The sequence below is a fragment of the Sapajus apella genome, unplaced genomic scaffold (genome assembly GCF_009761245.1).
Source record: "Sapajus apella isolate SASKATOON/1434 unplaced genomic scaffold, GSC_monkey_1.0 scaffold44, whole genome shotgun sequence".
Lineage (NCBI taxonomy): Eukaryota > Metazoa > Chordata > Mammalia > Primates > Cebidae > Sapajus > Sapajus apella.
Genome location: NW_022436984.1, coordinates 51920 through 67039, shown reverse-complemented (window position 1 = coordinate 67039; position 15120 = coordinate 51920). Strand labels below are relative to the sequence as shown.

The window sequence follows — 15120 nt, the reverse complement described above, 5'->3', positions numbered from 1 at the left end:
AAGTAGGAACTTCAATTAAAACCACCAAGACAAAAAGTACCTTAAGAAAAGTTAAAAGAGAAACAACAAATGGGGAAAACTATAATCTATATCAAAGAATGAATATACCTAATATATGAAGACCTTCTAAAAATGAAGGAAATGGCCAACAACCCTATAGAAAAATATCTGCTTGCGAGATATAAAAATACAGAAGAAGACATACAAATGGCTCTTAAACACTAGAAAAGTTCACTCATAATAACAGAAAGGCAAATTAAAACTATACAGACACATCATTTCTTACCTATCAGACTGGCAAAAATCCAAACGTCTGATAATAGACTACGTTGGTGAAACTGTAAATTAACAAGCACTTTCATACACTGCTGGTGGGAACAGAAAAATCGCATAATCCATATGGAGGGGAATATGGGAATGTTTAGCAAAATAGCACACATTTGTCCTCCACTAGCAATTCTACTCCTAGGGACCTCTTCCTCAACACCCTGGCAAAAGTATGAAAAGACTGGTATATAAGACTATTCACTACAGCAATCTGTATAACAGCAAAAAACTGGAATTAACCTAAGTGTCTATTGATGGGGGCTGTTGGACACACTATGGTATATTCATGCAATGAAGTGCCAGGCAGCTGTAAGAAGACTGAGTAAGATCCTCATAGATCACTATGGAGTGATTGCTAGGATATACGAGTAAGCAGGTGGGGAGAAAAAAAGGCACAGTATGGTACAGTATATACACAATGGAATGCTACCATTTATCTATGAAAGTGGGTGATAAAATAAAACACAAATATTTACTTATAATAAGAAAGAAACAAGAAAAGGTAAGCCATAAAATTAAAAACTAAGAATGGTTACCTCTGAGGAAAGAAAGGATTGGGTAGCAACAGAAGGCAAATTAAAGTTCTCTGAATATACTTCTTTGAATATACCTCATCCTGTAAATTTGACTTTGTCATCACAAATATTTTACTAATTATAAAGGGTAAATTTTAAAAGAAAAAGTAATTCCTAAAAGTCAAAGTAAAATAAATAAAGCTAGATGTATAAGTCCACAACTGGTGACGTAACCACAGAGTGGTGACTGTAAAATACAGTAAACTGACTGGACATACCTAGTAGGGTAAGACATAAGGATGAATAAAACTGCAAAAAACAAAATCTTAATTTTCATTTTTCTTCTTTTTGCTGAGTTAGGTACTGTATTCTGAAACTGTTGTGAGTATTTCATGGAAGAAAGCAAGTGAGTATTCTGTGTCACTGAAAACCAAGGATTTTGCCATAGTTTAAAGGAGATAAAAATGTAAGATCAATGAAGTTAAGTAAAAATTCTGTACTATCATATTTGCTTTGGAATTATCAGCATGTATGCATTTTGTCATAAAATCAAAAACTTGATTTCCTTACCTATCCACTGAATGAATGAATTCCTAAGTCATGATAATCAATGTCTCTTAATACTATTAGGTAAGTTTAACCCTTAATAGTTTAAGGTAGCAGGTTAAAAACAAAACAAAACAGCCAGGCGCGGTGGCTCAAGCCTGTAATCCCAGCACTTTGGGAGGCCGAGGCGGGTGGATCACAAGGTCAAAAGATCGAGACCATCCTGGTCAACATGGTGAAACCCTGTCTCTACTAAAAATACAAAAAATGAGCTGGGCATGGTGGCGTGTGCCTGTAATCCCAGCTACTCAGGAGGCTGAGGCAGGAGAATTGCCTGAACCCAGGAGGCGGAGGTTGCGGTGAGCCGAGATCGCGCCATTGCACTCCAGCCTGGGTAACATGAGTGAAACTCCGTCTCAAAACAAACAAACAAACAAACAAACAAACAAAAAACAACACCACCACCACAAAACAAAACAAACCTATTAGGTAAATAGGTAAAGTGATGATGCAAACTTTGTAGCAATGGAACAGACGTACAAAACATGAACCCACTATGTGCCTCCTACTGTGATGCAATAGGAAGACCACTACATAGCAAGTACCATTCCCCAGCACGCCCCACCTCCCCCGAAATTAAACCTGTATCAAACTAAGCTCACAGATCTCACTATCATTTACAGGAAAAGTAAGAGGCAGAGGAACATGTTAAACAAGGCCATGAGACTGCAACCAAGAAAATACAGAATCTAAGAGTTCTACTGGCCAAATGACCCACTTTCTTCAACACATAAACGTCAAAGAAAAAATAGGGAAAAGCTATGTAGATTAAAAGAATTTTTTAAAATGCATTTATTTATTTTGAGACAGAGTTTTGCTCTTGTCACCCAGGCTGGCAATGGCATGATCTTGGCTCACTGCAACCTCTGCCTCCTGAATTCAAGTGACCCTCCTGCCTCAGCCTCCCAAGTAGCTGGGATTACAGGTATGTGCCACCACTCCTGGCTAATTTTGTATTTTTAGTAGAGACAGAATTTCACCATGTTGGCCAGGCTGGTCTCAAACTCCTGACCTCAGATGATCTGCCTGCCTTGGCCTCCCAAAGGCAGGAGCCACTGCGCCTGGCCAGATTAACAGATATTTAAAAGGCATACCAACCAAAGGCACTGTACAGGGACTTGGCAGCTATAGAAACATATCAATTGTGGTTCTTTTTTTTTTACAGAAATCCTTATTATTTAGAGATATACAATTAAATATTTATGGATGAAAAGAAATGATATCTGGGATTTGCTTTAAAATAATCTAAAGGAAGGAAGATGTCTATTAATGATGGCATAAAAAGGGAGGACAATTCTCACAAATAATTTTTTTTTTTTTTTTTTTTTTTTTTTTTTTTGAGATGGAGTTTCACTCATGTTACCCAGGCTGGAGTGCAATGGCACGATCTCGGCTCACCGCAACCTCCGCCTCCTGGGTTCAGGCAATTCTCCTGCCTCAGCCTCCCGAGTAGCTGAGATTACAGGCACGCGCCACCATGCCCAGCTAATGTTTTGTATTTTTAGTAGAGACGGGGTTTCACCATGTTGACCAGGATGGTCTCGATCTCTTGACCTCGTGATCCACCTGCCTCGGCCTCCCAAAGTGCTGGGATTACAGGCTTGAGCCACCGCGCCCGGCCCACAAATAATTTTTAAAAACCAGACAAAACTATTTAAAACAACTACTTGAAGGTACTAGAAAATACTCAAGGGCAGGCAGAAACTTGAGAAGCATTTACACTTGAAACACTGGGGAACAACTCCAAGTTTGTGGCTTGCCTACCCCCAGCCCAGCCCAGATGATAGAAAGCTACAGTCTTCCTTACCAGCTTGTGGAGGCAGACAACAGAATGTAGAGCAGCAGAGGTACTACAAGGCAGGGTGGGAGGTATTGTAGAAGAGAGAGATGCAGAAGGGTTGAGATTCTAAACCTGAGTATAAACTCTGCCCAAATTCCTGGGTGGATGCTAAACTAAGCAAGCAAATAGGAGTCCCCACAGAACATAGTGAAAGAGAAGGCAGAAAGTAGAGGAGATGCTGTCCTTGAAAGACAGAGGTAGTCTTGGTGAGATGTGAATCTGCTGTGTCTCTCACTAAGTGTGTTTCCAACCCACACTCAAGACTGGGCTGAAGAAGGCAGAACCTTACTGGCTTGAAGTGATGGGGGCAGAACACAATTGCTGGAGACGCAGCTGAAGATTCAGGATGGGGAAATCCCAGAAGCAAGAAAATCAGAGAGGTGAATGCCAAAATTTCAGTATCAACTTTGCCCAAATCTCTGGCTCACCGCTAAACTATATAGATACAAAAGAGACCCCCAAGAGACCTGGCTAAAAAAGCAGCAGCTAAAAGCTGAAAGTAATCAGAGACAAGAGCTACTATACAATGCAACGGGACAAATTTTTCCATCTGAGTCCAAACAAGTTAAATGCCTATCAGAACAAAAAAACAAAATCCTCAGCGCAGAACAGATTACAGTCTCCACAAATGTAATCTATAATATTGTTTTCAACCAAAAAAAAAAAAAAAAAAATGCTAGCTGTGCAAAGAAATAGAAAAAAAAAGCAGTCAACAGATAACTCTTAAGTGGGCCCAGATTAGTAAACAGACTTTAAAGCAGAAATTTTAAATATGCTCAAAGAACTAAAGGAAAATATGATGATAATAATGAACAGAAGAATCTCGAGAGAGAAAAGAAAGTTTAAAAACCAAATGGATATTCCAGAGTTGAAAAGTACAATAACATTTTTTTTTCTGTTGCCCAGGCTGGAGCGCAGTGGTGCAGTTACAGCTCACTGCAGCCTCGACTTCCTGGGCTCAAGTGACCCTCCTGCCTCAGCCTCCCAAGTAACTGGGACTACAGGCATGCACCACTATATTTGGCTAAATTTTTCTACTTTTTGTAGAGACAGGGTCCCACTATATTATTACCCAGGCTGGTCTTGACTTCCTGCCCTCAAGCAGTAAGTCAGCCTTCCCACCTCAGCCTCTCAAAGTGCTGGGATTACACTCATGAGCCACCACACCCAGAGAAAAGTACAACTTAAATGAAAGATTTCCTAGATGGGCTTAACAGCAGATTGGACATGGCAGAAGGAAAAAAAGCAATGAACTTAAAGATAGATGAATAGAAGTTATCCACTACAAAGAATAAAGAGATTAAAGAAAACTTAATAAGTCACAGAAAATTACTTTTAGGACAGTATCAAGCAAACCTGTATAATATAAATGTAACTGGAGTCCCAGAAGACGAGAGAGAGGAAGAAAAAATATCTCAAGAAGTAAAACTATGACGGAAAACTTCCCACATTCAGTCAAAAATACTAACTTACAGGTCCAACAGAGTCAACCAGCTCAGCAAATACCAAGAAAGACAAACGCAAAGAAAACCACCCTAAGTACATCATAGTCAAACTTCTGAAATCCAAAGATAAAAAGAGAACCTTGAAAGCAACAAGAGAAAAATAATACATTACAGAATGACAATGATATACGAGCTGACTCAGAAACAATGGATGTCAAAAGACATTAAAATGATATATTAAAAATGCTGAAAGAAATTCAGGCAAAATCAATACATTTTCACATAAGCAAAAAGACAGAATAAACTGCTACCAGACCTGTACTATAAAAATACCTAAAGGAACTCCTTCAAACTTCTGGGAAAGAACACCATATGGTAGGTCAAATATAAAGGCAAATGTGTCAGTAAGTAAAATAAACTATATATTATGACACAACCCAGGGGGCTAGAGAGTGCTGGTGCATTTCAAACAAGATTGGCACTGGTACTGAAAATAGTTGAGGCTGGGTAATAGTATATAGGAGTTTATTACATAAAAGTAGAAACATTATGAAGAAAATTATGTGCCTGTTAGAGTAGACACTTAACATTAAAAAAATATGTCTCATATATCAGAGGATTCTGTCTGATGTAAATTTAACATTTAAATGTAGCATCCAGGAAACCTGTCATGGGACAATCAAAAGGGTCACTACTTAATCAGAGAAGAAAAATAGCCTTTTTAAGGTAAAGAAATAACAGTTTATACAAGTATCAAAAATGAACATTTGATAGATTACAAGATAGCTCCTAAAATATGTGCAGTCCAGAGCTTCAGAAAAAAGCCCAAACCAATCCTTTTCTGAATGCCAGTGCCTAATATGCCATCTTCTAAAAAGTTTCTAAGCCTTACCTAATTCCCATTCCATTACCATGGTTTGCCAAATGGGAAAGGGTTATTTTTTATTTATTCTTTTTTTTTAGAGACAGGGTCTCGCTCCGTCACCCATGCTAGGCACATTCACGCGATCATAGCTCACTGTAACCTCCTACTCCTGGGCTCAAGCAATCCTCCCACCTCAGTAGCTAGTATTACAGGTGCATGCCACCACACCTGATTAACTTCAGTTTTTTTTCTAGAGACAAGGTCTCATGATGTTGCCCACGCTGGTCTCAAACTCCTGGGCTCAAGAGATTCTCCAACTTTGGACTCCTGACGTGCTAGGATTACAGGCATGAGCCACTTTGCCTGGCCTATTTTTTATGTAAGAGAACACAACACAGGACACAGCCCACACATATACCTTTTTACTTCTACAGAGGTTCCCAGTGCCACTCTTGGGGCCTCAAAATAACCATCTAGATTTTTCTTTACCTCTTTCTGTACTACTAACACCCTCCTCCACTCAATCATTCTATAGATATCCCCCCTTTAGCCAAAATCAAAACAGAAAGATTACCACCATAAAAAATCTTCAGCAATCAGTGGGCTAAGAAGAAGGTATCTGAGAGAAACAGATGCTTAATTTTTTGAGCGGATACATTACAAAATAACCTCTACATTTCATCTGTTCTATATTTCATACAAACTAATAATTTTCAACTTTGAGATAAATATGAAACTATACCAAATATGGATCCTCCAATACAGCCTAGGTTAATTTGAGTAGTTACTTTATCAGGATTGTGTGATCTATTTTGATATTTCCCTCTCATTAGAAATAACTGCTGCTGAACAAAACAAAAGAAAACAAAAAAACCCTTATTTTTCTCAATGGTTAGGCTGAAATCCTACAAGGTTGTAGGGCTGATCTGCTTGCTGGAGGTTTTGTGAGGGAAAAGGGTGTTGTTGCTTGTTATAGTCAAATACTGGCTCTTTTGATAACAAAGTGAAGGTTAAAACAGGCTTCAACATGGAGCTTCTTACCAATAATCATTGTAGTGAATAGGTCTCTATATAAGAAATTAAACAGGAAAGGTTCATACCAGGCCTCAACTCCCACAACCGCAGTCACTATGTAGACAAAAGAAATAGTCTGGAAGGAAAACGCAGACAAAAGCATACAGAAGCATTAATGCTGGAAAGATCAGGAGTCATCATGCTTTATGCAGCATTAAGTCTAGTCAAACAGTTTTAGTAAAAGCAAGGAGTATGCTTATATTTGGTATGTGCCAAATCTTACTTTTAAAAATATGATATTTTAGCTAACAATGCTATAAAATGACTAACTTCTAGACAATGCAAGCCACTGGCCATCATTTGGAGCACTTTAACAGCACCTCATAAACTGGCTAAGTCATAAGATGATCCAAATGTATCCACCCAGCCACTTCCTTCAACAAACACTCCTGATTTCTTTACTGGAGGCTTAGGTGCAAATGGGCAAAATGGCAACACAAAAAGTTGGGATTCAAAGGCAGGGAGAGTTAATAATAGCAAGCCCATTAAAGTAAGAAGAAAGAAATCTCTCTACTCACTGAAAAGGTAGCAATTAACACAAAATGCCAACCATTTAATTATATGAGCATATCTTTCTTTACAACATCAAGAGTTCAAATGATCATTTAATAACATTAAGAAATTGTTAAATTTTTGGTGTAATACTGGCATTGTGATTATGTTTTTTTAAAGGAAGCTTTTATCATTTAGAGATATATAGTAAAGTATCATATAATATCAGAAATTTCCTTTAAAATAATTGAGAAGGGCTGGGTGTAGTGGCTCACGCCTGTAATACCAGCTCTTTGGGAGGCCGAGGCGGGCGGATTCACTTGAGGTCAGGAGTTTGAGACTAGCCTGGCCAACATGGTGAAACCCCATCTTTACTAAAAATACAAATATTAGCCAGGCATCGTAGTGGGCACCTATAATCCCAGCTACTTGGGAGGCTGAGGCAGGAGAATCGCCTGAATCCAGGAAGCAGAGGTTGCAGTGAGCCAAGATTATGCCACTGCACTCCAGCCTGGGTGACAGAGTAAGACTCCATCTCAAGAACAAAAACGATACAAAACAAAACAAAAACAAATAAAATAATGGAGAAGAGGGCTGAGGGAGGGTACACATGAAACTAGACTGGCCATGTGTTGCTAACTGCTAAAGCTAAGCAATGGGTACATTAGAGTTCGCTATACGATTCTCTCTACTTTTTCTGAACTATTCTCTCTACTTTACTATTCACTATACTATTCTCTCTACTTTTTTGAAATTTTCCACAAATAAAAATAAAATATTTAAAGCACATATCAATTCTAATCAAAAAACCCTAAGAGTCATAAAGAACAATGACAAAAACTTCCCAAAAGTATCATGGCAATGTTGAAACTTTACGGTATATACTTACCACCTGGCTAATGTCATATCCCCATGGCAGGAAAAGAATCCCTGTGTTATACTTTTCCCAATGGGACAGGATGAAAGAAAACAAAACTACCCATAGCAGGAGATAAAGAACAAAAACACTGACACCAGTTGATCCTCTTCCAAAGATGGAATACACAGTTACAACAAAGTAAACACATGACCAACTATCCAGGCCATGGTCAAAAAGCTCCCCTAAGGGAGTGCTAGAATTGGTTCTCCGAGCTTGCTTTCCGTCTACACCATCTGCAACAAAAACAAACCACAGGAAAAGTTAACATATGCATCAGGATGGAGAAAGTCTTCTTTAATAAACTAGAGGAAAAAACAAAACAAATCAGTATGTCAACATGGTGAAACCCTGTCTCTACTAAAAATACAAAAATTAACTGGGCATGGCGGTGCGTTCCTGTAATCCCAACTACCTGGGAGGCTGAGGCAGGAGAATTACTTGAACCCAGGAGATGGAGATTGCAGTAAGCTGAGATCATGCCACTGCACTCTAGCTTGGATGACAGCATGAGGCTCCATCCCAAAAAAAAAAAAAAGAAAACAGAAAGGAACAAAATATGATAATAAAGGTATGGTATGTCACAAATCATAAAAGAGGACAGATAAGGGAAAGGTTCTCCTTAGGCTAAGATAAGCTAGAATGGCTTTTCAGGCAGGTGAAATCTGAGTAGAGAACATAAAGAATGAGTTGGATTTCAGCTGATAAGAGATAAAGAAGTATGTCATTTCAAGAGGATGGAATGCCATCAGCAAAACGCACCAGGGTGGAAAAGCACAAAGCATGTTCAGAAAATGCCAAGTACTTTAGTTTGACTAGAAACTAGCATGTGAAGAGTGAAGTATAAAAAAACGTGAAAAAGGAGGTCTGTGCCAGTTTAAAAGTTTTAGGGAATATGGGGAGTTACTAGAGGTATCTGAATAGAGAAATGACAAGAATGAAAGCAATGCTTCAGGAAGTAGCACCTGACAGTGTGAATGACAGGCTGGAGAGAGGGATGCTAATTAGTAGGCCTCAATTGAGAAGAAATGCAGTGGGAATGAGAAGCTGATGGTAGGTGAGACATCAAGGAAATAAAAATGATAAAATGTAGCAAAAGATGAGACATAAGGCCTAAGGACATGAAGAGAATCTCCAGTTTCTATTCTGGGTAACAAAGAGAGGAGTAGTGTTAATATAAAAAAGGAAGTCAGAAGAAGCAGGAAAACTGACAGATAAGATGCAGAGTTCAATTTTAGATACTGAAATTGAAGTATTAATGAGATATCCATAAGGTAATGTCAAGGAACTCAATCCAAGGGTACTTATTAGGAACTCAGAACACAGATGAGGGCTAGATATAAACATGGGAATCTTATACTGCAGAGTGAGAATCACAATTACCAAGGGAATGAGAAGAAAGAGAGTTTAGGATAAAGCACAGTGGAACACCTTCATTTTACAGGCAGAAACAGAGGTGCCTATTAGAGACAGCCTGTGGCACTGAATTATACAATTCTTCCCCCCAAAAAAACAGTTTTATTAACTAAGTGCATTAGAATTAGACTAATTGTAAAAATTCAGATTAAGGAATTAAAAACCCCTATAACTACTGTTAATCTTGCTCACTACAGTATCTTCATTCCCAGTACCTAGATCGGTCTGTGGCATAATATATTGCAGAAGACTATATGAAAAGATGAATCCCAAACTCCCTGTCCAAATACTATAGATTTCTCTTATTCAGGGTTGGGAAAGTTTTTGCCCTTAAGTAGCTACTATAGTCCCAGAAAGTCTTTTCTCATTATTTACTGGTTTAACAATTTCTCGTTTTCAATGTAACTCCTGTGCCGTTATTATAATACTGAATTCATGAACTATGTATTAAGTTTTATACATTTTCTCACTATACCCATTCCATCTCCACAAGTCTGAGGTCCAGATATGCTTCAGGTTTTTTTTTTTTCTTAAAAAGGTAATTCAGGGCACATATCATATATCATAAAAGACTCCCCAGTAGGACCTAGAGCAGCATCCTGTGATCAAACAGTATTTCTGCAGCAAAATCTCATGAATAGTCGCGCTAGGTAGAATAAAAATTATAATTATGCCTTATGTTTATTCAAGACTGGTTTGCAACAAATAGTTCATGTCAGGTCAGGGGTTTGCCAGAAAATTGTGGACCTAGAACAAGTAGATGGTACATCAAAAGGATCTTATGGCATGTTGTCAAAAGTCAGAGCTCACAGGCCACTCTCAACTTTTCCCTATTCCTCTCAGCAGTACTTGGCAGCCAAATCCTTCAGTAGCACTTAAAGACCTGCTCATCTTTAATAACAAATGCGTAAAAGCTCTGCCTAAATATGTAGCTTTTAACTAAGCTTTCCCCTAATTCTTCTAGATGCCACTGATTTCTTCCTTCTCGAAACTCTTGCAGACCTGGTCAGCATGACATCTACCACATCAGCATTTAATCATGTAGCAGGTTATACTGGTTTTATGAGAATACGTCATTTTTATCGGAAGAGATCTAAGCAACTTAAAGTCAGGGTCTGCTACTTTACAAGTATTTAAAAACTATGTACTGAGTGTCTACAATACTGGGGATGCAGTAGAACAACATAGCAGTCACTTTCACAAAACTTAGCATTTTAGTTAGAAAACAGAGATAATAAGCAAGCAGGCAAGTAAACAGATAACATGTTACATGGTTTTAAGTGCTATGGAGAAAAATAAAGCAGGCAAGGAGGATAGAAGAATGCAGGACAAGCCATGCGGTTGATTCCAATGAGAAGCATTCTTGGCAGAACAGACAGTATGGTCTAGCACAGTAGGCCTCCCTGACTGCTCCCTCTACCATAAAAGAATTGATCACTTCCTTATTTGTTCTCCCACTGTGTTCTATTGCTTCCCAAACTTAAGCTGAAATGATGTCTTGTTCCAGAGTTTGGCAAATATTTTTTAAAGGCCACATGATAAATATTTTACACTTTGCAGGCCATACAGTTTTTGTTGCAACTATTCAACTGTGTCTTTATCACAGGAAAGCAGCCATAGACAATATATAAAGAAACAGCATAGGCGTGTGCCAGTAAAACTTTTCTAACAAAAATAGGCTACACACCAAATTTGGCCCACACTCCTATCTTATTCTGTGAATCCCTCGCAATGAATGACAATATTTTTCATAGAGAAAGTCAAAACCATATTTATCAATTTGAACAGGATACTAATAAACCCTAGTTAAAATAAATTAAGCACAGGAGAAAATGTGATTTTAATAGGTGGCTATCCTTTCTGATTCACCAGTCACTGACTACAGTGAGTATTTACCAATTCCTTACCTAGAGTGTAGGCTACAAAGTTGAGGATGCCCACTACAATCCAAACCCAGTCAGGCACATGCTTGTGACCCGGTGCTGAAAAGGAAGGCAAGTAAGATTTTAATACAGTTTAACTAAGTACAGTAGTTCTTGCCATAGCATATACTGACAGTGAGAAGTGTTGCTATTTGTTATTAGAAGTTAAAGTACTTTACAATATATTTTGAATCCAGAACTAGGTAAATCATATCAGGAAACTGACAAAAGCAAAAAAGCAACTCCCCAGCCCCTCACAAAACAGGAAGCACTTATTTTGAGATTTTATCATAATACAAGACTGAGTATTCCACCTTTACTTGAAAATAAATAATTTTCATGTGCCTACAATGAAAAATAATATATTTTTGGAATTCAAAAGCTAATTGCATTTAATCTAACCCTTGTTGTTTATGGTTATATTACAAACTTGTATTGAGCCTTCACCATATCCTTTCTTATCCTATTAATTAGCTAAACAAAAGACCTTCTGATTTGGGTATAGATAGATCAATTGAATGATCTGGGCATCAGAATCATTCTGATATATCTGGAGCTCACTTTTCCCCCTAAGACAAACAACTGAGAATCAAAAAGTCTGAGTTCTAGTCCTGGCTCTGTAATTAACCAGGGGTGTAACCTTGAATATATCATTTACTCTCTCCCACCATGTATTTTCCAAATATATTGGGAATAGGTAGTTTATCTGGTCCTTCAACTTCTATGATTTGAAGAAATATATAACATTTACATATGCTTGGTTCTCTTAATAACTAAGTAAATAATCTTAGAAAATAATATTTCCAGTTACAAAGACACATTCTTTAGGGTGTCCTGAGGATTAAAATATATTTTAAAAATTAATTAAAAAATATAATAACCAAATAATGTTTAACAAAATTTAATCTTATTATTCACATGTACTTTATGATCTTCTCATGCTTCAGAGTTGGCATTTCTGACTTCAATTATCATTTTATTACATGTACAGAAGCTATGACTAAAAGTTTCAGTAAAGTTCAGCATATGTATAGTGTCAATATTCAGAATTTCTGTAATATCAAAAGTCTTGGCCAGGTGCTGTGGCTCATGCCTGTAATCCTAGCACTTTGGGAGGCTGAGGCAGGCAGATCACCTGAGGTCAGGAGCTTGAGACCAGCCTGGCCAACATGGTGAGACCCCATCTCTACTAAAAATACAAAAATCAGTCAGGTGTGGTGGTGCATGCCTGTAATCCCAGCTACTCAGGAGGCTGAGGCAGGATAAACGCTTGAACCCCTGAGGCAGAGGTTGCAGTGAGCCAAGATTGCACCACTGCATTCCAGCCTGGGTGACGGAGCAAGACTCCATCTCAAAAAAAAAAAAAAACCAAAAAACTCCTTAAGTGTTTGAAACTCCCATTTTTCCTACTAAAACAATGTTGTCAGTGGTACTCAGTTTCTCCAGGTCAGTCTGGAAAATCTGCTGAACTCACACACAGATGAATTCTAACACTAAGACTCCTGACTAAACCATTTCTAAGTATTACAATTGGAAAATAAATTATCTTAGAATGCAAAAAATGCCCATCTGTCTCCATCTTTCCATTCCTCTCAATGCAATCAACTCACTGAACAATAAAAACAAATCTTGTCTCCAACTATTTCCTCCTCATCCCAAATACACTCCCAATTCTCTCCTATGACCTGGGGCAGAAGCTGGGTGTGAAACAGAATGAAGATAAAACAGGTGAGAGAGAAGATGTTGGAGTAGAGGGTGGAAGCAGACTGACCACTGGCTCCAAAAGTGCCTCCTTCCTCTCTTCCCCAATAAGGGTTCAGACTTAGCAACAAATTCTTAAGGTCTAAGAATTGTTTTCAGAGGAAACCAGGAGTCATTAAAGTCAAGTAGGGACACAGCACAAGGAAAGATGATCACATTTCCTTCAAAAGAAAGGGGATTTTTCTTTCATGACTAGAAAAGGAGATGGGATATTCCTAGAACTGACAGGTATACTGAGCCCTGCTGGTATCTGCTTTTAGGCAAAGTTTTGAGTCTTAATTTTCCATCTTCATGTAAACCCAATTATTCTTTGTTTGCCAAAACCTCACTGCTTTTTAGACAGCATGTCTAATTCAATAGGCAAGGTGATGCCATTATAATGTCCAAAATTTTTTGGAAATACAGACATTTTAACAGAACCAGAAAATAACCAGCCACATTTCATTTTTCTCTACTCAGACATTTAAAATTTTATATTAAAGTAATATTCTTACCTGAGGCATAAAAGTCAGGATCAAAGTATGCCATTAGCAGAAAATTGAATACAACCAGCAGAAAGCCAGAAAAAGTTATCAGATTGGGAGCCAGCCAAGTAGGAAATACCTATTTTTGCAAAATAATTATAAAGTCATGAAAGTAGAAGAATCTTTGTCCAATATACTACAACATGCAAATTAAAGTCATAATAAAAGTTATCAATTTGAAAGATCATATTCAGAAGTTACACACATTAATATGTAAACCATCATCTCCATTGCATTCTTTCTTCTATCCTCTATATTTATTTTAACTCTGTAATTAGCAAACGTCTATAATCAAAACATTAAATCTACTTTAGAAAATTTTAAAAGACATTTTATTTTAAAAGGTTATAAACTTCAACAATAAGATAAATCAAAAGGAGGATGGGGAAGGTAGTTTCTCTAGATAACTTCTTAAACTGGGAACTGCATTTATAATACTCCATAAAATAGGTTAAAATATTTAAAATTTATTGAAACAAAAAGTACATGCATATTAATTATCTTACCTTTACTATAGTGTTCCAAAATGGATGCATCACATACAAAGAAAGTGGATTGGTGTCCACAGCACTGTACTGTTAAGAAATGAAAGAAAATATTCAGAGTAAATCCTTGCCTATTAGTAAACAGGATAACACTTCTCAAATGAAAATAATAGTAAAGCCAGGCGCAGTGGCATATGCATATAACCTAGCTACTCAAAAGGCTGAGGCCTAGGCCAGGTGCAATGGCTCATGCTTATAATCCCAGAACTTTGGGAGGCCGAGGTGGGCGGATGACCTTAGGTTGGGAGTTCAAGACTAGCCTGACCAACATGGATAAACCCTGTCTCTACTAAAAATACAAAATTAGCCGGGTGTGGTCCCAGTTACTCAGGAGGCTGGAGCAGAAGAATCGCTTGAACCCAGGAGTTGGAGGTTGTGGTGAGCCGAGATCATGCCATTGCACTACAGCCTGGGCAATAAGAGTGAAAACTCTGTCTCCAAAAAAAAAAAAAAAAAAAAAAAAAAGGCTGGCCAGGTGTGGTGGTTCAAGCTTGTAATCCTAGCACTTTGGGAGGCCGAGGCAGGCAGATTATGAGGTCAGGAGATGGAGACCATCCTGGCCAACATGGTAAAACCCCATCTCTACTAAAAATACAAAAATTAGCCAGGCGTGGTGGCGGGCGTCCATAGTCTCAGTTATTGGGGAGGCTGAGGCAGGAGAATCACTTGAACCCTGGCCAAGACCAGGCCACTGCACTCCAGCCTGCTGACACAGCGAGACTCTGTCTTGGAAAAAAAAAAAAGGCTGAGGTGTGAGGATCACTTGAGCCCAGAAATTTGAGACCAGCCTGGGCAACATAGTAAGCGTCCATCTCCAAAAAAAAAACAAATATTAGCTGGACCATGGTGGCACATGCCTGTAATCCCAGCTA

At 38.1% G+C, this 15120-nt stretch overlaps 1 protein-coding gene across 4 annotated transcripts in view; it reads right to left on the bottom strand.

Moving 5' to 3' along the window:
• Nucleotides 1–15120, bottom strand: part of SELENOI (selenoprotein I) — a 37222-nt gene that overhangs the window by 10322 nt on the left and 11780 nt on the right. For 2 of the 4 annotated variants that reach the window (XR_004275998.1, XR_004275999.1), the window contains exons 2-6: nt 14210–14278; nt 13674–13782; nt 11404–11478; nt 8054–8316; nt 6699–6748 (exon numbers count right to left, since the gene is read on the bottom strand). Coding sequence is in view for 2 of the 4 variants with exons in the window: in XM_032301247.1 (XP_032157138.1) it covers nt 6640–6748; nt 8054–8316; nt 11404–11478; nt 13674–13782; nt 14210–14278 (625 nt within the window). In the remaining 2 variants the exon portion in view is untranslated. Of the gene's footprint in view, nt 1–6639; nt 6749–8053; nt 8317–11403; nt 11479–13673; nt 13783–14209; nt 14279–15120 lie in introns of all 4 variants that reach the window. The other 2 variants (XM_032301247.1, XM_032301246.1) reach the window with 1 other exon arrangement.